Below are 20,794 nucleotides of genomic sequence, written 5' to 3'. Positions count from 1 at the left end.
AGCCCTCTTCCTGACCCACTACGCGCCCCCCCTTCGCCCTCTGGGCTGTTTCGGTGTTGCTGGCACTCCCGTCAGGGTGGCCTCCGTACCATATCGGGGGTCTTGCGGCCGGCGGGTAGACGCGCGACCCGACCACTAACGGCCCGCGGGAGCGCGGCGGCGCGCGCGGGGCGGGGCCTGGCCCGGGGGCGGGGCCTGGCCCGAGGGGCGGGGCTTGGAGCGTCAGGGGCGGTGAGCGGTGGGCGGGGATGGCGGAGCAGTGGGATCTGGACGAGGAGGGCATCCGCCGCCTGGGGGCGCTGAGCCTGGAGCAGACGGGTAGGACCAGGCAGGGAGGTCTCCGGCAGGGAGCTTGGGATGAGAACTGGAGGTGGGGGACCCGCGGAGGTGCGGTCCTGAGGAGGGGGCGAACGGTGTGGCCAAGGAGGGAGAAACTGAGGCAGCAGAGGTGCCACTAGAGAAGGCGGAGGAACTGAAGTAACGGGAGTCAGGGCGGGAAGGGGTCTGGGGAGGCTGCCACAGAATACAGGGGGCAGACAGGGGCACTCTATGAATGGGGACACAGGAGGAGTTGAGGCCCAAGGGCGTTGATGGTGGTAGTTCAAGAAGCTACCTCCTCAGGAGCGCTTTTCCTGGTTGGAGGAAGTGGGAAAGGACACTTGTTATCATCCAGCTGCCACATCAAGAACTTGACCATGTCTTCGACCCATCTAGATGGTTGGCTTCTTTTCTAAGGGGTTGGGGGCTAATGTAATTGCTAGTGTCCCAAGTCCTGATTTCACCCTGGAGGTGACCCGGAGCTAAAAGAGTGCCTGCGGACCCTGCTTTACTGTGCCTCTGGCAGACTAACCTGCCCTTTGAAAGTCCAAGAGTAAACATGTGGGGAAAGTTAGCAACAGAGGGAAAAGTTGTGAATTTGTTGCTCACTGTCCCATTCGTTACTGCCGTGCTTTCTCCGGCGTTATTTCCTTCCCATAACAAGCCTATTAGACAGATATTGACCCCATTTTACAGATTAGCAAGATCAAGTGGAGATTCTTGGCCAAAATGATACAGCTGACAAAATGACACAGCCAAGGGCTCAAAAACCCAGGATTTAGGTTTCAGGGTCTGTGCCCCAAGCGTGACAAAGAGAGACCTCTCTTGTATCCTCTAGTACAAGTTTGATAATCAGGGTACTAATTACTAATGTTTCCGCTCTTTCTGGAACATGCCCCTACCCAGAGCTGACTAAAGATAATGACAGGAGGCATGCATCTGTAAGTTGGCAGAGAACTTTCATCCTGTCCACTCTGAGTTCTCTCTTTCCTTTTCCCAATTTGTTTTCCTAGAAATTCTGCAGTTCTGCTTTTCACCTTTAATGTATCTGTAGTTCACTTTTGTCCACGATATGTGATATCACTGTATAAGAATTTTTAATATTAATATCCAACTCCGTTTTAGTTTTCTGTTTGTCTTCCTGTACCGATCTGACATTTTTGTCATGACTGTGGCATGACAGCATGTTGTGATACTGGGTAAAGTCAGCCCCATTCCTCCTTTTTACCTCTCCTGCTAGGAAGTATGTAAGCCTCGTGTTCTTTCTTTTGTAATAGCCACTGAATAAATCACCTGTATACACTGTTTAAGAGATTGTACTTTTTGTACATAGACTGTTAAAGAGGTTGTACAAGATGGTACTTTTCTAATCATTGCTTTCTTTTTCATTGGCTGTAGTACTTCTATGTGTAGAAATTTACTAGCATCAACTATTTGGTTATCCTTAGACACAGTTTGTGAAGGACACAGTATAAAAACCTAACTTTTTTTTTTCCACTTTATTTGCCATTTTTGCAGATAGCCACTTGTTTTCTTAGCTTCCCTCAAAGATGACCAGGGAGGGTTGTTTTGTTTTCCCACTCTGATTACTCATGTAAATTCATTGATTTACACATGTCTCATGTGTTCTAATCCATTACATTTATAGTCATGGTGAATGCCTAACTGATTTCAACTTTAACTACTGGGAGCTCTTGTAAGTTAACTCCCAAAGGCTTTTTTTCACCTAGATATTATAATTATTTCTAACTTTCATTGTCATAAGCCAGCTGTATTAGAGGTCATTAATTCAACTTTCAAATGAATTGTAACTGGTATAGAGAGAATGCTTATTTTCATGAATAGAACAAAAATTTTCCTATTTGGGATTATTTAACCTTATCTATAAAAATTGGAAAATCGTTGTCTTGTTCTTAACATCTGTGTTTGATTTGTCCTCTGATCTGTCTTCATTCTTTATAACACTGAAACCAAATGCATAGCCACTTATCTGTCCTTGTGGCCCTTTATCATGTGAATGTTAATTCTCTTTCTCTTTAAAAATGCTACAGAAAGGAGTGCTGTGGTACAGCAGGTTAAGCTACTTCTTGGGCAGGTTACATCCCAGATCCGAGTGCTTGGGATCAAGTCCTGTCTCTGCTTCTGATCCAGTTTTTTATTCCTGGGCATCTGGAGAAGCACTAGATGATGGCTCAGGTGCTTGGCCCCTGAGAGATTCCTGCTCCCAGTTCAACCTGGCCAGCCCTGCTATTGTAGGCATTTAGGAAACCATGAGAAGGCAGGTTGATGAACGCCCTCCCCCACCCTCTCTGTCACACTGTCTTTCAAATAAACAAACATTTAAAAAAATAAAAGTTACAATGTCCCCTCCTCAAAATAAACAACAGTAAAAGACATGAGAAAGGAAATGTGATTGTCGTTAGCTTTTGTCACTTGGTAACAGACTTTCAGAGTATTAGATCATTGCATACCACTGAACCAACAACATATTGTCCTCCACGTTTGAAAGATATGTTGCATTTTAAAAATAAAGATAATTCACATACTCTAAAAATCACCCATTAAAAGTATACGATTCAGAGTCACTTAGCACATCCCCAGTGTTGTGCAATCATCACTACTGTTTAGTTCCAGAACTAAACATTAGCCAGTCATCCTTCATTTCCCACGCCCCCTCACCCCTGGCAAGCACAGAACTGCTTTCTGTCTCTATGGCTTTGCCTCTTCTGGATAGTTCATGTACGGAGAATCATAGTTTCAGTCCTTGTCCATCTGCCTTCTCCATCATGTTTCAAGATGTATCCATTCTGAACATAGTGTCAGCAGGGTGAGACCTGGAAAGCCCTCTGAACTGAGCAGGAACCCCTTCTGTGTAGAAGGAAGGTCCATATAAGAAGATGAGAGTTTACTAGGGAAACTCAGATGCAGGGTTTCCACCCTGGGCAGCAGGGAGTGTGGGCACAGCTGCAGCCAGCCCAAGATTTCATGCTTGGGAGCCAGGGATCTGACGCTTATGTCACATTTCGTTGCTGGTCTCTAGGAGTAAGCCCTTAGGCTGCTAACTGGATTGTCCTACTCTATCTGAAAAGGCCCTGCTACCTTCTGAACTATAGCTAGGAATGACAGGTAGTCAGCAAGATGGTGATGTTGTGATTTACTGTTGAACAATCAATACTTTATTCTTTTTTTAAAAAAAAAGATTTTTTTTTAAGTTTTTTTTTTAAAGGTTTTAGGTCTATAGAAAACTTGGACATGAAGTACAGAGTTCCCATACATCCTTTTCCCCCTCTCTCACATCTTCTCCTTATCTCTACCCACAGCTTCCTCTATTGTTGATACGTTGTAATAGTATGGTACTTTTGCTGTACTTGATGATTCAATATTGCTACATTAACTAGAGCCCTTAGTTTGTTTTAGGGTTTACTCTTTATGCTGTGCAGGTCAACGGATTCTAACAAATGTAGGTGCTGAGTCCGCCATCATTGTCTCAAATAGACAATTTAGACACTGTCCTAAAAATCCTCAGTGTCCCATGTCTTCTTTCTCTCATCCCAACCCCCAAACAGCCACTGATCTTTTCACTGTTTCCTTTTTCAGAATGTGAAACCACTTTATGAGTGTACATCAGGAAGTTCAGGGAAAAGCGAAATTAAAAGTATGAGTTTATTTCAGCAGGAAATATTTTTAAATATATGTAATATTTCTACATAATTCTCATATGTGTTTTTAAAATAGGTTTATTTGCTTGAAAGGCAGAGTTAGAGAAAACTTAAATCTGCTAGTTCACTCTCCATCCAAATGGCCACAAGCCAGGCCAAAGCCAAGAGCCTAAATTTCCATCAGGGTCTCCTATATGGGTGTCCTTTCTTCTGTTTTCCCAGACCCATCAACAGGGAACTGGATCGTAACTTTTGGCAATCATAAATAAAATTACTGTAAATATTTGCATGTAGGTCTTTGTATGGACATAAAGTCTCAAGTCACTTTTGTAAATACCAAGGGACACGAGTACCAGACCAACTAGTAAGTTATGTTGGACATTTGAAGAATCCACCAAAGTGTCCTCTAAGATAGCAGAGCTGTTTTGTATTCTCACTAGCATTAGGTTAGAGAATCTGATGCCCCATATCCTCCCAATTTAACATTGTCACTGTTTCAGATTTTAACTATTCTAATTACTGTGTAGTGGTATCTTATTAGTTTAATTTCTAATTTCCTAATGACTTACAAAGTTGGGCTTTTTCATGTTTACCATGTGTTTGTCTTTTATTGGTGAAGTGTCTGTTCAAATCTTTTGCTCATTTTTGGATTGGATTGTGTTTTTATTGTTGTGTTTCAAGGATTCTTTGTATATTTTGGATATTAGCTCTTTGTCACAGCATATGTTTTACAAATATTTTTGGTCTGTGGCTTATTTTTTTATCCTCTCCACACTGTCTTTCCTTTTAGGGAGAAACCTAAAATTTTAGTGGCATCCAACTTCTCAAGTTTGTTTTTCTTTCACAGGTGTGCCACTTTTTTAAAGATTTATTTTATTTTTATTGCAAAATCAGATATACAAAGAGGAGGAGAGACAGAGAGGAAGATCTTCTGTCTGATGATTCATTCCCCAAGTGACTGCAACGGCCAGTGCTGCGCCAATTTGAAACCAGGAGCCAGGAACCTCTTCCAGGTCTTCCATGCAGGTGCAGGGTTGTAAGGCTTTGGGCCATCCTTGACTGCTTCCCAGGCCACAAGCAGGGAGCTGGATGGCAAGTGGGGTGCCAGGATTAGAACCGGCACCCATATGAGATCCTGGTGCATTCAAGGCGAAGAGTTTAACTGCTAGGCCACTGTGCCAGGCCACACAGGTCACTTTTGATATTATATTAACAACTTTTACCAAACCTAAGGTCACCTAGATTTTCTGTTGTGCTATATTCTAGAAGATTTACAGTTTTATTTTGTGTTTTTAAATATGTTGGAAGTCCTGGATTTATACTGAGCACCTTTTTAAAGGTTTTTTTTTTAAAGGATTCATTTATTTTCATTTGAAAGGCAGATACACAGAGAGGAGAGACAGAGCAAAAGATCTTCCACCTGCTGGCTCATTCCCCAAATGGCCACAGTGACCAGAGCTGAGCAGATCCAAAGCCAGGAACCCCTTCCAGGTTTCCCACCTGGATGCAGGGTCCCAAGAACTTAGGTTATCCCTGTCTGCTTTCCCAGGCCATAAGTAGGAAGCTGGATAAGAAGTGGAGCAGCTGGGGGCCCGGCGAGGTGGCCTAATGGCTAAAGTCCTTGCCTTTATCTAGCCAGGCTCCCATATGGGCTCCGGTTCTAATCCTATCAGCCCCATTTCCCATCCAGCTCCCTGCTTGTGGCCTGGGAAAGCAGCTGAGGATGGCCCAATGCCCTGGGACCCTGCACCTGCATGGGAGACCCAGGAAAAGCTTCTGGCTCCTGGCTTCAGATTGGCTTAGCTCCGGCCTTTGCGATCACTTAGGGAGTGAATCATTAGATGGAAAATCTTCCTCTCTGTCTCTCCTCTCTGTATATCTGACTTTGCAATAAAAATAAATAAATCTTTAAAAAAAAAAAAAAGTGGAGCAGCTGAGACACGAACTAGCATCCATATGGAATGGCAGCACTTAACAGTAAAGGATTAGCCAATTCAGGCTTTGCAGCAGCCAAAATTTACTTTATTTATTTGAAAGTCAGAGTTAGTTAGAATGAGAGGGAAAGACAGAGACACATCTTCCATCCATATGATTCACACACTTTCAGTGTGTGTGTGTATGGAAATCCAGTTATTTTAGAATAACTTATTGAAGAACTATCCTTTTTCCTTGGATTCACCTTTGCTCTTTTGTTGAAGATCAATGGACTGTGTTGGTGGGGACCTACTTCTGATCTCTCTAGTCTTTTTAACTGATCTATTTGTTGTCTTTTTTTTCGCATCATCACATTGTCTTGATTCCGGAAGCTCAGTGATGCGAGTTGAGGTTGAGCAGGAGCACCCCCTAAGATTTTCTTCTTCAGCATTATGTTGATTACTCTGGGTCTTTTGCTTTTCTCTATAATCCTTCCTTTTCGTGGCTGAATAACATTCCGTCTTGAGTATATACTTACATCTTGCTCATCCACTCATCTGTTGTTAGACATTTGTTTCTTCTTTGGATGTTGTGATTTATGGTAGTATAAACATTTGTTTATAAATTTTTGCTTGAGCATTTGTTTTCCATTCTTTTGGCTTTTCTCCTGGGAGTAGAATTGCTGGGTCATCTGGTAATTCTATATTTAGCTTACTGAAGAACTGCCAGGCTGTTTTTCATAGCAGTTGACATTCTCTCCAGCAATGCAAGGGAATTCCAATTTCTCATCCTTCTCACCAATGCAAAACTTTCCCCTTGCTGTAAGATTGTTATTATTATAGCCTTGGTGGTACGCATGGAGTGGTTCTGTGCTTTTGGCTTGCGTTTTCCTAAAGAGGGATCACTTATTTTTCTATTTTTAAGGTCTGGAGCTCCCTTCTCTTTCGTGTTCACAAATACTAACAGATAGGACAGCTGCCTGACGTCTGCCACCTGCTTTCCTCTCCACTTACATTACTGTCCTTGTTGCATTTTGTGTGGACTCTACCACCTTGTCTCCAACAGGATTTCAGTTTGTAACTCTGAAGGACTTATAGGGCCCAGACTTGAGAGGCAGTCCCTGCCACTCACCTGCAAACTGCATCCTATAGAACCTCCCTCCAGTTTTGTGCACTATGCTGTTTGATCCACCATGCTTGCCACTAATGGGAATTTTCAAATTCTCTTTGTTTCAGTGCTGTGAGATATTTAGCTGACTTTCCGCTTTCATACACATGTATGTACTCATTTTTCTTTTTACAGTTATATACCATATGTGTGTATTTCTATCATACTATCTTGGAAATTTTTCCATTGAATATCTACGAATCTCCCACATTCTTGTTAATGCTTACATAACAGCAGTTAACAGTGTTAACTCAGCATGTGTCAAATATTATCCTGATTTTTTTATGCATTTTAACTCAATCGTTATAGCACCTTGAGTTAAGTACTGTTATAATCTGTGTTTTACAGATAAGGAAATCGATGCTCAGAGATCTAGCACATACTCTTGTGTCTTTAGGCTATTTCTGTTCTCCTACTGATGCGCATTTTGATGATTGCGTCTTTTTTTTCTATCTTAAAATCTTTCTGAAATTGACATCCTTGCCCTATACACATCCCAGGAAAATGGTATAAGTATTATCTGTAAAGATAAACCCTAGCAGTGATATTGCTGAATTTTTTTTTTGAATGGTGTCTTAAGAACTTTCAGAAACTTTTACTATATTCTCCAGATAATTAGTGAAACTGAAGGGTTCTACAAAACTAAGGTTTGCTATCAGGATGGTAGACCAAATTGATGCTTTTAGAAAAGAGGCTTTACAAATGAGATATGGGGGAAAGAAGAGTGACTTTCATGGACAATCTGCTGTTATCTAAGCAGAGATTGTAATGTATCTACTGATGATCTCTTTTCAGAACTGGTGGAGTCTCTTTCCTTACAGGGATCTTACGCTGGAAAAATCCATTCCATCGGTGATGCCTTCAGAAACTTTAAAAATCTCAGATCCTTAGATTTATCAAGGAATTTGATCACTAGCCTAAAGGTAAATTCTATACTTTATGACCAATCAGACCAGTCCAATTTGTTTTTTGTTAGAAAGAAATAGGAGATAGAAAACAATATTAGCCTTGGGGGATAGAGTCTTCCTTTGAAATGCTTCTTAATTAAATTTATTACTTATCAAAACCTCCTTTCAGCTTTGCTCTGTGTAAAATTATTTATTATAAAATATCAGGGACTAGTCTTCCTGCACCCATGGAAAAATATCACATGGAAAGCTGTCATTGCCTAGGGCAATAGTAAAACTTTCCTGTGTGTGTATTCAAAAATTATGAGTTCTTGTGGAAGCACAGATTTGTGGTCCCTACCCTGAGAGGTGGCCTGAGTTAGGAGGTCTGGGTGGGGAGTGAGGACACATCCCAGAACTTGCAAAGATGGCGTCCCCCAGAACAGCGTGAAGAAGGGCTAGCCTGCGCTGTTAACTGTGGGTTTCTTTTAGGCGATGGAGGAAGTGACTGTCTAAAAAGAAAAATGTCCCAGTCAGGGGATGGTGGCACCAGGGCAGGACTGGAAAGTGGGAAAAAGCAGCTTGCACAGTGTGCAAGGGCCAGCAAACAGGAGGACACTCAGAGAAGGCCTTTGTCTCCTTTGTGGAGGACCCCCAAAGGGTGTTGCTTCATGTGTCCCCATTTCTGTTCCTCAAAGTGTCCGTGCCCTTCTTTGGGAGATCAAAGATGACTGACAGATACACTTTGCTATAGCCCAGGATCCGTTAACAATGCCCTAGGCTGTCTTGACCCAATCTCAAGGTCCAAAAGCCCCCCCACCCAAAGGAAGCCCAAGCAAGATTAAACTTTCAACTAAAACATTACAAGCCACAGCTCCAAGTTGAGCTAGTTCTTTAGATTCTGTATTTGGCTCCTTAGGTTCCGGAAGTATTAGTTTGCCTAGGTCTCCTTTTTTTCATATGTGTACGTGTTTGTTACTTTTCAGGATTAAAAAAAATGAAGTGGACATTGCTATAATTTGTTTTCCCACTTCTGTAAATTGGGTAAAAGATTGTTGTGAAGAGTAACCTAATTAATTCATGTAATCAGATATGACATAAGACATGGTGTTTGGCAGATGAAGTGTTCAGCAAACTTTAATTTTTCTACACTTTTTGGCAGTTTTTTATCTCCACATATTCATTTCAAGACATCAGATTCATTTTGCCTAATTTTTCCAGAACAAGAACATTTTGTCAATTATTTCTCATGTAAACTTTAGGAATGCTTGGATTCATGCCAATTGGTGAAAATGAGAGGAAGACAAAAGTTGTTTCCTTGATTTTTACACTGACAGACATTTAAAGATTACTTGACCTGCATTATAAGATAAATTAAAGGCAATCCAATGATGCATTTGAGAGCAAGATCAAAAATCCCAATAATTATTTCTAACCTCTGATCCTTTAATAATATGGAAATTACTGGCTTTTGAAAAAAATGAAAACCAGAAGAAAGATAGCAAAATATAAATGAGGTTCTATTTAGGAATGTTTTACATACATTTCTTTGAGTTTTTCTGAACTCTTGCAATGAGAAAATAGTAATTTTAAATAAGAGAATAGCATTATCTTATAAATACATGCTAGAAAATAATTTCATCTTCCTGAATAATGCTCAATGACATAGTTCTTGTTTTCTTTTTTAGAAATTTACTAATTTTGAAAGTTAGTCACGGGGCCCAGCACAATAGCTCAGTGGCTAAATGCTCACCTTGCATGCACCAGGATCCCAAATGAGCACCAGTTTGTGTCCTGGGTACTCCACTTCCCATCCAGCTGCTGCTTGTGCCCTGGGAAAGCAGTGAAGATGGTCAAGAGCCTTGTTTCCCTGAGTTCCTTTGGGAGACCCAGAAGAAGCTCCTGGTTCCTGGATTCAGATCTGCTCAGCTCTGGCTGAGCAACTAATGGAAGATCTTTCTATATTAACTTCTCCGTAAATCTGCCCTTCCAATAAAAAATAAATACATATATATTTTAAAATCTTTTAAAAAGAAAGAAAAAGAAACTCAGTTACAAAGAGAGGAGAGCCAGAGAGAGAAAAAAGCTCTTCCATCTGCTGTTTTACTCCCCCCATGGCCACAATGGCCAGCCAAAACCAGTAGCTTTGTCTGGGCCTCCCATATGGGTGGCAGGGGCCCAGATACGTGGGCCATATTCTGCTGCTTTTCCAAGGCCATTAGCAAGGAGCTGGGTCACAAGTGGAGCAGCCAGGACATGAAGTAGCTTCCGTAAGTCTGGCTGGCTTCATGGGCAGTGGCTTTCCTCAGTATACCACTAAACACACAAATAGAGAAAACTAAGCAGGGAAGAACATTTCTAGCAAGCATGGGAGTTTGCATGATGGCAGGGACTCTGCAAAGGAAAAACAAGGACAAAGGGATCCCCAACAGGTCCGAGGAGGCAGACTTGGAGATGTTTTATTTCCCTAAATAGGTCATTGACTTTGTAAGTGAGGCATTAAGATATGAGGATATCCTTTCTGCCCACCCCCACACACACACACACACACACACACACACACACACTTGTTTTTTTCCAATTGTGTCCTCCTCTAGAACTAGCTATTAGTCATAATTTCTTGCTTTTTATAAATTGAGATCCTTAGGGAATTGAGAGAGTGGTTAAGTGGGAGAGAGGCAGAAGCAGCTTCATTCCCACCAGAAAGGACTGGATTGGGAGAATGACGGGGGAGCCAACAGAAATAGCCAATTGCTGATACTTGGCTGTTAGGTTTTGTAGAAGAGAATGGAATATGCAAACTATTTAATATCTAACTATTTAATATCTAAGACTCCCCAGGGCCCAGGACTCTTATTCACAAGCAACTGCAGGGAAACTAGGTCATTCTTGGGTGAGTAAGGTAACATGCATAGGAATGAGTCCTCACCGACATGCAGTTTCATAATGTGGTCTTTTCCTTGCAGGGCATCCAGTATTTATGTTCACTCCAAGACCTCAATTTATATTATAACAACATTCCTTCATTAGTGGAGGTATCGCGCCTTCAGCCTTTACCCTTCCTCAAAGAACTAGATTTGAGACTCAATCCCGTCGTAAGAAAAGACACAGATTATAGGCTCTTTGCTGTGTACACGCTACAAACACTGGAGAAACTGGGTGAGATCCCCTGTTCCTTGCCCGCCCGGAATCTTCCTTTAGAACAGCTCTCCTCTTAACCTTTGGGTGTTGGTCCGGAGTGTGCACTTGCAGGATCTCTTTGTTTATTAGTCAATATTTATGTAACTCTTGTGTGTTGGCAGGATGTATGACCAGTTCCTTTATTGTTTACTGAATGACAACCTACGATTTTATCAGTTACTTCCAGCTTTAGTTTTCTTCAGCTGATGGTTTCACCACCACTTCCTCTTCAGTGCAAAAGTTCCAGACTGAGGCGTATTTTTTTCCAGGTGCCTCAGTCTTGCCCACTGTGTTAACGATAGGAAAATAGTACAGTAGCTCTCTGGGGAACAGGGGTGGGGGTTGTTTAGTGGACTAAGAACAAGAAATGTTTCTTCCAATGAACTGGCTTCCAGTTCCTTATCATTTTATTGCTGAGCCTACATCTCTTTCTGATATGAAATTTCATTGCACAGCCCTAGGAAACTCATCATGGGGAAAGTAGTTGAGCTGTGTGACTGCCAAGCCTCTCGCTAGGCCCTCTGGGTGGTTGGCTGTCCAAGTTCTGCTTTCCTGAAAGGGGTAATCACACCTGTGTGGCCGTGGTTGCTACAACATCCCTTAGTCTCCCGGAGTTACCGCTGGCTCGAGGGACAACACAATGGCATGATTTGGTGACCTCTCTCTGACACCCACAGACTGCTCCCTAATTCTTTTCCTCTGTAAATATCTTTTTTCTGAGCCACTTCCAAAAAGGCGTGTGTTCAGACCACTAATTTTGCCTCCAGATGACCGAACTGTCCGTGAAAGTGAGAGAAAAGCTGCTAAGCTGCATTTCAGTCAGTTGGGCAACAGTGAGAATTTTCTGTTAGAGGTGGAAAAAAGGTAAGACAACTTTCACATCCTCTTTTAGTTTGGTTCTTAACACAGCCAATGGTGATTCCCTGCTTACCACTCTTCAACTTGCAGCAGAAGGCTCTAAGAATCCCCCTGGGTCAAGGATAGTTGTATTAATTGTGCACCCCAGATTTTCCTCTGGGCTGAGAGACTGGCCCTAAGTGGGCCCCTGTTGTGCTTTCTTGAAGTATTGACTCTGCTCTGGGTATAGTTGCTGTAAAGCTTCCAAAGGCTTATGGCTAGAGCTGCTAGGAGATAACCTGACCCCGTACATGCTGACCAACCTTTCCTGTTAGTTACCAGTCAGTACATGGTCATCTCCTGTTGACTTGGGTGGATGACAGTACCCTGGACAAGGTTGTTAGAAGGTGAGGAAGCATGTCTCTATCAATAGAAATTAAACAGATCTTGAGGCTCTGGAGTTTTTTTTTTTTTCTCCTTTCTCGTTTCTAAAATCCTACTGAAAGGAGGTAGCATATTTTGTACCCCAAACTCTGCTTTAAAAAAAAGTAGTTTTATTATTTTTGAAAAATAGAGGCCCATTACAAATTAAAGTACACAGAGAGGTTGGGGTTGTGGCTCAAGAGATTAAACCACTGACTTGTACGCCCACATTCCATGTCAGAGTGCCAGTGCGAGTCCCTGCTTTTCCACTTCTGATGAAGGTGATGATGATTCAATTGCTTGGGCCTTTACCACCCACGTGGAGACCCACATGGAATTCCAGGCTCTTGGGTTCTCTTAGCCCAGCCATGCCTATCAGATGCGTTTGGGGAGTGAGCTAACAGAAGGAAGCCCCTTCTCTGTGGTTCTCCCAAGTAGTTGAAAATAAAGAAACATTAACAGCAACAGAAAGATTTGAGGAGGTCAGCATTGTGGTGTAGTGGGTTATACTAACTGCAATGCCTTCACTGGTAACCCATACGTTACCAAGTCCCAACTGTTCCACTTTCTGTCCAGCTCCCTGTGAATTTACCTAGGAAAGCAGTGGAGGACTGGGTCCCTGCACCCACGTGGAAGATTTAGAAGAAGCTCCTGGCCTTGTCCAGGATCAGCACAGGCAGTTGTGGGAGTGAACCAGTGATTGGAAAGACCTCTCTCTCTTTCTTTATCCCTGTCTGCCCCCTCCATTGTCACGTTGCTGTTCAAATGAATAAATCTTTAAAAATAAAAAGACTAGGGCCCAGCGCAGTGGCGCAAGTGGTTAAAGGTCCTCGCCTTGCACACCCGGGATCCCATATGGGCGTCGGTTCTAATCCCGGCAGCCCCGCTTCCCTTCCAGCTCCCTGCCTGTGGCCTGGGAAAGCAGTCAAGGACGGCCCAAAGCTTTGGGAACCTGCACCCGCGTGGGAGACCCGGAAGAGGCTCCTGGCTTCGGATCGGCATAGTATCGGCCGTTGCGCTCACTTGGGGAGTGAATCATCGGACGGAAGATCTTCCTCTCTGTCTCTCCTCTCTGTATACCCGCCTTTCCAATGAAAAAATAATAAAAATAAATCTTTAAAAAAAATAAATAAAAAGACTAGAGGACAATTGCACTTTCTTCCTCTTAAAAAGATAATTACACAGATCATCACACTAAGAAATGTTAAAAAATCACTCCAAATCCCGCTACAAAGAATTAAGCACTTTGAATGTTTGGTGTAATCCTTCTAGACACCTGCATACTATAGACATAAACAGATGTATGTATTACTATTTTTTTAATGATGAATAAATATAGGCTTATTGTTGGAAATTTAGAAAACATAGGGAACTATACAGGAATAAAATAAATCATAATTTTATTTTATTTTATTCCTATATAGTTCCCTATGTTTTACTCATGGATTTTTTTAAACATTATGTAAATGCTCTTCTAGTTTTGCTATATGTATATACAAATATACCTGTATGCTTTATAAGAATCTGTTTCCTATACATTTTTAATTTAACAAGCTATTATGAACATATCCTCATACTTTCCAATCTCCAGGATTAAATGTTTAATTTTTTAAAAAAGATTTATTTGAAGGGCAGAGTGTCAGAGAGAGGGGTAGAAGGAAAAGGAGGCAAGAATAGGTGAGGAAATGGCGAGAAGGAAAGGGAGGAGAGCTTTTGTTGACAGCCCATTCTCCAGATGATGACAACAGGTAGGTCTGGGCCAGGGCAAATCCAGGATCCAGAAAATCCATCCAGGTAACCAATGTTGGCAGCAGGATCAAAAGTGCCTGAGCCATCCCACCCAGGAGCCACTGCCTCCCAGGCACATGAAGAGGAAGGACTCAATTTTAGCAAACTGACTAGATGCAGGCATCCCTAACAGGGCCTTAATCTGCTACGCCACAATGTCTGCCCTTGGGTGAAGTTATTTTAAATCTGAGTCCGGTTTCCCTACTTATTAAGTGAATAATAAGCTAATATAATATAATAGCTAATGGGGGGATTTTGTATGTAAGCAAAATGAGAAATGTAAGAACCTGGCACAGAGTCAGCTTCCAGAGCTTACTGTTGTTCTCAAGGTACCTACCTTAGTCAAATGCAAATATGTGACATTCTTTTTTTAAAGATTTACTTATTATTTTATTGGAAAGTCAGTTCTACAGAGAGAAGGAGAGACACAGAGAGAGATTGTCCATCACTGACTCATCTCCCAATTGGTTGCAAGGGCAGAACTGAGATTTGAAGCCAGGATTTTCTCTTGGGTCTCTCATGTGGGCTCACGCTCCCAAGGTTTTAGACCATCCTCTTACTGCTTTCCCAGGGCACAAACTGGGAACTGGTAGGGAAGTGGAGCAGCCAGGACATGAACTGGTTCCCAAATGGGATCCTGGTGCACTCAAAGTGAGGATTTTAGTTGCTAGGCTATTATGTCGGACCCAGTACGTACCATTCTTGTCTGTTTTCCTATTAATGGCTACAATTGGCTCCACAGTAATCTGGGGGAGTAGAGATGTTCTTTCTGTGCTATAGCTATGAGTATCATAATTCAAAGGAAAATATTTTTCTCCTTCCGTAATTCAGACCTAAGTTTATGGCTAAGTTCTGAATCTTCTTGCTTTCACAATTCAAAGGTGGATCTTCAGGACCCAGCTCTCTCATCATTCCTCGTGCAAATATTATGACTTCCAGAATGGCTCTGGCTGAAATATTTGTGAAACATTGTTAGATTAATATGTTCTAGGGCATTTGGGGAAAATTATAAGAATGTTTTAATTCTAAATAAATTGTTCTGTGTGGCAGCTCTAGGGAAAAGTTGACAAAAAACTGTGCAACAGACGAGGGCTCTCCATCCAAGGCCGGTGCTGATGTTGACAGCAGGATTGAAACAGGTGAGCTTTCTCTCTGTCATCATCAAATAACAAAGATGCCAGTTGTCTCAGCTGTCACAGCCCATCCTCAGTAAGATGTAGCAAAGTCCTTATGAAAGCACTGATTTGCTGAAGATTTTCCAGCTGTGTTTTTCCTGCTTTCTCCCGCCATCAGGCCTGGGAGGACCATGTTTGGCAGGTCTGACCCAGTATCCTTCAAAGCACAAGCTGTACTCAACAGTTCGGTTTCATTGATGTCAGTTTGCTTCCTTTGTACACCCTTAAAGTGCGCTGCCAGGGGCCACAGGTTCTGAAACATCGGCGAGGTAATTGCTTTAGTCAGAGACTGAAGACTCCTCAGCAACAAAGCAGTTCATGCCCTAAATCTCCTTGGCTTCCCCATCAAGGCCCATTGCAGAATCCCATCTTTGCACTATTTCCCATAAGCACTGTTGTCGATCCAATTAGATCAAAGTGCTCATGCCACTGGCTAGAAGACAGCCCTCTGCTGGAAATGTGTTGTCCTTCTGGATTAATCTGGCACTCTCACATTAGGTCAGTCAGGGGACTTTTTTCTTTAACTTGAGAAAACTGTGTCCTTGGAAGGATCTACAGAACCTCCATAAGCTCTAAAAATCAATCTCTATAATCTCAACAATAGCTTTAACCGATTGCGTCTGTCATATAGCCACTGAGGATTTTCAGTTTAAAACTAATACAATATTCTGTTTTCTTAACTTCTTATCTACCCACATGGACATTTACTGACAAGTCATTGTCATGTTATTTCAGGGTAAAATAAGCCACAGTGAGGAGTGATTCTAATTTCCTTTCTTGGGGGTTGGTGCTGTGGCATTGTAACTTAAGCCTATGCTATTGATGCTGGCATTCCACATGGGCACTGGTTCAAGTCCTACCTGCTCCACTTCTGATCTAGTTCCTTGCTAAGGCACCTAGGAAAGCAATGGAGGATAGCTCAAGTCCATGGGCTACTGCACCCATCTGGAAGACCCAGAAGCAGCTCCTGGCTCCTGGCTTCCAACTAGCCCTGCTCCAACCATTGCTGCCATTTAGGGAGTAAAGTAGCAGATGAAAGATCTCTTTCTGTGTCTTTTGTTCTCTCTCTGTAAATCTGCCTCTTAAATATTTTTTTTCAAATTTCTCTCTCTCTCCTTTTTTTTAGATTTATTTATTTTTTTTAAAAGATTTATTTTTATTATTTTTTCATTGGGAAAGGCAGATATACAGAGAGGAGAGACAGAGAGGAAGATCTTCCATCCGATGATTCACTCCCCAAGTGAGCACAACATCCGATGCTATGCCGATCCGAAGCCAGGAGCCTCTTCTGGGTCTCCCACACGTGTGCAGGGTCCCAAGGCTTTGGACAATCCTCCACTGCTTTCCCAGGCCACAAGCAGGGAGCTGGATGGGAAGTGGAGCTGCCGGGATCAGAACTGGCACCCATATGGGATCCCAGCGTGTTCAAGGCGAGGACTTGAGCTGCTAGGCCACAGCGCTAGGCCTCAAATTTCTCTCTTCTATGTCTTATATGTCCAAGTTTGTAATGGAATAAAGTTTTTTCTATTTTTAACATAGATGCAATTTGATTGTAACAGTTTTGGAAAGCACTAAAAAGCATGAATAATAGCACTTTAATCACCCACAAGCCCATCCCCTAAGAGAATCCCAGGGAACCTCCAATGTACAGCCCAGTTTTTTTTTTTCTGCCCAAGATATATTTATATAGCCACTTGCAGAGAAAAACACATTGAAGTTTAATTTGCACCTTTTTGTATGAGCTGATTCTGACTTCATGTCTGTCACATCACCATCATACAGATCCACGCTGTGAATTAGAGTAGGCCTTGCAATGCCCAGTTCTGCTGAGAACAAACTGTTCCACTAGACAGAAGGCCGTCTCTAAACAGTCTAACAATCGCCAGCTGTTGTCTGTGTTTTTTTTATACCAAATTGATTTTGCGACTTTGGAACGTTAAAGAGCTTTGTTTTCCACTGGAAACTGGATTTGTGCTCAGGTTCCCTTGGAGTATTGGCCATAAACACCAGTGGCAATTCAATATGGTTAACATGGTGACACCTTGTTAACAGCCATGTCACAGGCTGGAAGGACACTTTGTAGAACCAGTTCCCACTGTGACTTCCTGCCAGTCATTCTGAGTAGGCGGGAACCACCACTGATCCAGATCTTTCTGCTATTCTTGCCATGTAATCCTTGACTCTTGCAAGGACTCCGCTCTTCCCACACGCCCAAAATAAGCACAACTGGGTTTTGTTTTCTCACTCTCCTGTCTCTATACCTTGCCCTAGATAGTCTCAGTAGAACTGGGCACTGCAAGGCCTACTCTAATTCAAATCAGCTGTGAGTTTAACTACCATTTGTATGTCAGTTGTTTTTTTTTTTTTTTTCACATGCACATTTAAGGATCTTTTCCTTATGTTCAATTGAAGAGAGCTTAATTATCATGTGTCGTGGTGAAGATCATTTTTGGTCAACCCTGTTGGGAGTTCTGTGCCCCTTCTGGATGTTGTTTCCCAATTCTTTCTCCAGATTAGGAAAATTTTCTTTTACTATTTCATTAAATACATTTTTTCCATTTTTTTCTTTATTTTTGACAATTTTTACATAGTTAATTAGGGCAAAAAGGTTCAAGGGCTATAGGAAAATGGGTAAGACTATTATTTCCATACTGTTTTTTTCCTGTATCTGGGGTAAGGGGGGAGATAAAGAAACCCCATCCAGTCTCCCACCCATCCCAGGTCTCTGATGTGGGGCATGCTCTGAGGGTCTTGCTCAAGTGGTTTTGATAGTTCAGTAGTTCTGAATTGCTGCCAATCTTGCCATTCCAAGCACAATGAAGTTGCTGCAGAATCCACTGATTGACACAGTCTACCTTAGAGTCTCTGCCCAGTTTTTCACTGCCAACATATGGCTGGGGTAGTTGATTGATTTGTTCTATCCTCTGTTGTGGTGCCAGGTATCCTCTGCAGGTTCTGATAGACCTCCATATCCTCCATGTGCAGCTGGTTATGAGGAGGCTCAGAATTAAATACATATTTAAACCCAGCTTCTCTTTCTGCACCTTCTGGAACTCACATAACACTTACATTTGGCCTTTTAATAGTGTCTCTTAATTCTTGAATTTTTTTTTTAGCTTGATTCAGCTCTGCTTCCAGCTTTTTGATTGTTTCCCCATGGTGACAAAAAATATCTTCCAATTCTGAGATTCTTTTTTCTGCCTCCTTCATTCTATTATTGAGACTTTCCACTGAATTTTTAATTTGCTCTATTGTGTCCTTCATTTCCAGTAATTTGGCTTAATTTTGTTTCAGTATTGCTATTTCCTGTGTGACATATTCCTTAAATTCCTGCATGTGCTTCTTGTTGTTGATAAGAAGCTTTATAACAAGTGTTTTGAATTCTGTATTCCCCATTTTCTAGATGTATTCCTCAGTTATCTCAGAGCTTGCTCCTTTGTGGAGGAATCTTCAGTAATATTCATTGTGCCATTGTCTCTTCTTTTGCTCTTAGTCATTGTGTTTCTGGTTATCAGATTCTTCTCCTTAGGGCAGGTTTCTAAGCTGTGTCACCCACAGATCTACAATTCAATTTTACTTATTGTGGTTGGTACACATTTTTTTTTTTTTTTTGCAGTCACTTGTGCCACTTCCTCCTATGAGTTTCAGATATGGGCTGTTACATTAGACTTCCAGCTTCCAGTCTCTGTAGCTCCAGCTCCTGGCTCAGCACTCTCCTCCTCCTCTGATCCTGTGCTGTTGTTGCACCATTGTCTCTACAACCTTTCTTCCTCTTCTGGTTCAAGCAGTTCCTAGGATTAGGGAGACACCAGGTGTCCTAAATAGCTAGGTTGTTGTTGATGCTGATCTTGTCATAACCTGCTGGCCGTTAGGTCTAAGGGCTACATGGACTTATGATGCCAAAGTTGGTATTATTTTCTATGTGGGACCAGTGCAATGCACTGAGCTCAATGAGTTCACTCCCAGCTCAGCACATGCGCAGCTCACTGTTGTCCCTGCAGTCTTAAAGTTTTTGCCACACTGTACAAAATGGTACCTGATGTGCTACTCATGGAGTTCTTGATCTGCTGGCCATTAGGTCTGGGAACAACCTGAACATTTTTGTGGGTGGAGCATGTAGGATGCCACATTGTGGCAATTCACTGAGCCTGAAGTGGTTTCACTCCCAGCTTAGTGCATCTTCCATTCCATAGCCTTTGTCTCCCTATACAAGGTGGCACTCAATTTGGCTCTGCTGGGGGTTTGGGCTGTGAAATCTGTCCTGTTCCTGCACCACCTGTTTGGGATCTGCTGCTCTGTCTCTGCTCTTGGTTAAATCAAATAAACCAGCAGGACAGGCAGTTCTTTGTCAGGATTTATCTCCTAGGCTCACGATGAACCTCCCTTCCCAGCTGGTTGCTGGTGGAGTTCCGGCTGCTGGTGCAGTTCAGATTGCCACTGGCTGAATGCTGCTGGGATGTCTGGTCACTGCAACACCACCCCGTTGTTTCTGCTGCTTTCCTGTGTCCATCAGTCTCCAGGTGCCCCTCTGCCATTGGTCTGTCCTCTCCTATTTCCTGGAATGTGCCCTCTCTGCTTCACCCTGGCTAATGTTTCTCCCTCTGTTTAAATGTGTCCTCACCCTATTCCGCTAAATTGATTCTCTCAGATATTTTTCTAGGTGAGAAAACTGAACTCCAAAGAGAAGGAACTTGCAGTAGTGAAGCAGAACAAGGCAGAGTTGGGATGCCAACTGGGCTCCCTCTGTCACCCAAAGTCCCTTTGACCATTACATGCTGCTGTGCCACAGTCACGCCTTCCTTCATTTTATACTTTGCCACCAAATTAATTCCCTGAGAACACAGCTGCTATGAACTTTACACTTGTCTGTTTAAAAACGTTCATGGCTCCCACTTGGCGGCTAAATTCAGTCTGACTTCCTGGACCTGGCACATTACTTCAGCCTAATTCAAGACCTCACATCTTCTTTCCCAACTACAATGCCCAGCACTTCAATCAAACTAGATCACTCTCTCCTTCCTTCCTCTTTCCTCTGTCCCTCTGATTAGAGAGGTTGACTCAAATCCTACCCTTTCCCTACATGACCCAGCTCAAAGCCATCTACGCTTGATCTATAGCCAAAAGGCCAAGAAGTGATGCTCCAAGTCATCTGTTATAGTGAGGCTTCTGGACTCCTCAACCAAGGGCATTTCCCCCCAGGTTTTATAAACTCGTGTAACTTATCTTCTGGAGCAAATACTCTGGAAATAGAAAAAAGCAAACATCCCTTGAAGTATTTGCCACAAGGCTAGGAAAAAAAAAAGGTGGGTGGTGAGGGGGCAGAGACTGGTAAAGAGCTAAGAAAGAAGCTGGGCAGTGTATATGAACATGTCAGATGGATGATACAAAGCAGAAGGCTTCAGCCTCAGAGCTGTGGACCTTCCATTAAGGGATGTGCCTGCAAGGA

The 20,794-nt window shown here is 42.5% G+C and overlaps 1 protein-coding gene across 2 annotated transcripts in view; it reads left to right on the top strand.

The window, feature by feature from the left end:
• Window positions 1–248: 248 nt before the first annotated feature.
• LOC121167718 (leucine-rich repeat-containing protein 36-like) overlaps window positions 249–20,794 on the top strand; it is a 42,011-nt gene continuing 21,465 nt past the window's right edge. For both annotated transcript variants that reach the window (XM_040997289.1, XM_040997288.1), the window contains exons 1-5: window positions 249–318; window positions 7,854–7,981; window positions 10,912–11,104; window positions 11,893–11,989; window positions 15,224–15,312. In XM_040997289.1, coding sequence (XP_040853223.1) covers window positions 249–318; window positions 7,854–7,981; window positions 10,912–11,104; window positions 11,893–11,989; window positions 15,224–15,312 — 577 coding nt within the window. The remainder of the gene's footprint in view (window positions 319–7,853; window positions 7,982–10,911; window positions 11,105–11,892; window positions 11,990–15,223; window positions 15,313–20,794) is intronic.

Source organism: Ochotona curzoniae, unplaced genomic scaffold (assembly GCF_017591425.1).
Source record: "Ochotona curzoniae isolate NIBS_2020 unplaced genomic scaffold, NIBS_Ocur_1.0 patch423, whole genome shotgun sequence".
Classification (NCBI taxonomy): domain Eukaryota; kingdom Metazoa; phylum Chordata; class Mammalia; order Lagomorpha; family Ochotonidae; genus Ochotona; species Ochotona curzoniae.
This window is presented reverse-complemented; position numbering and strand designations above follow the sequence as displayed.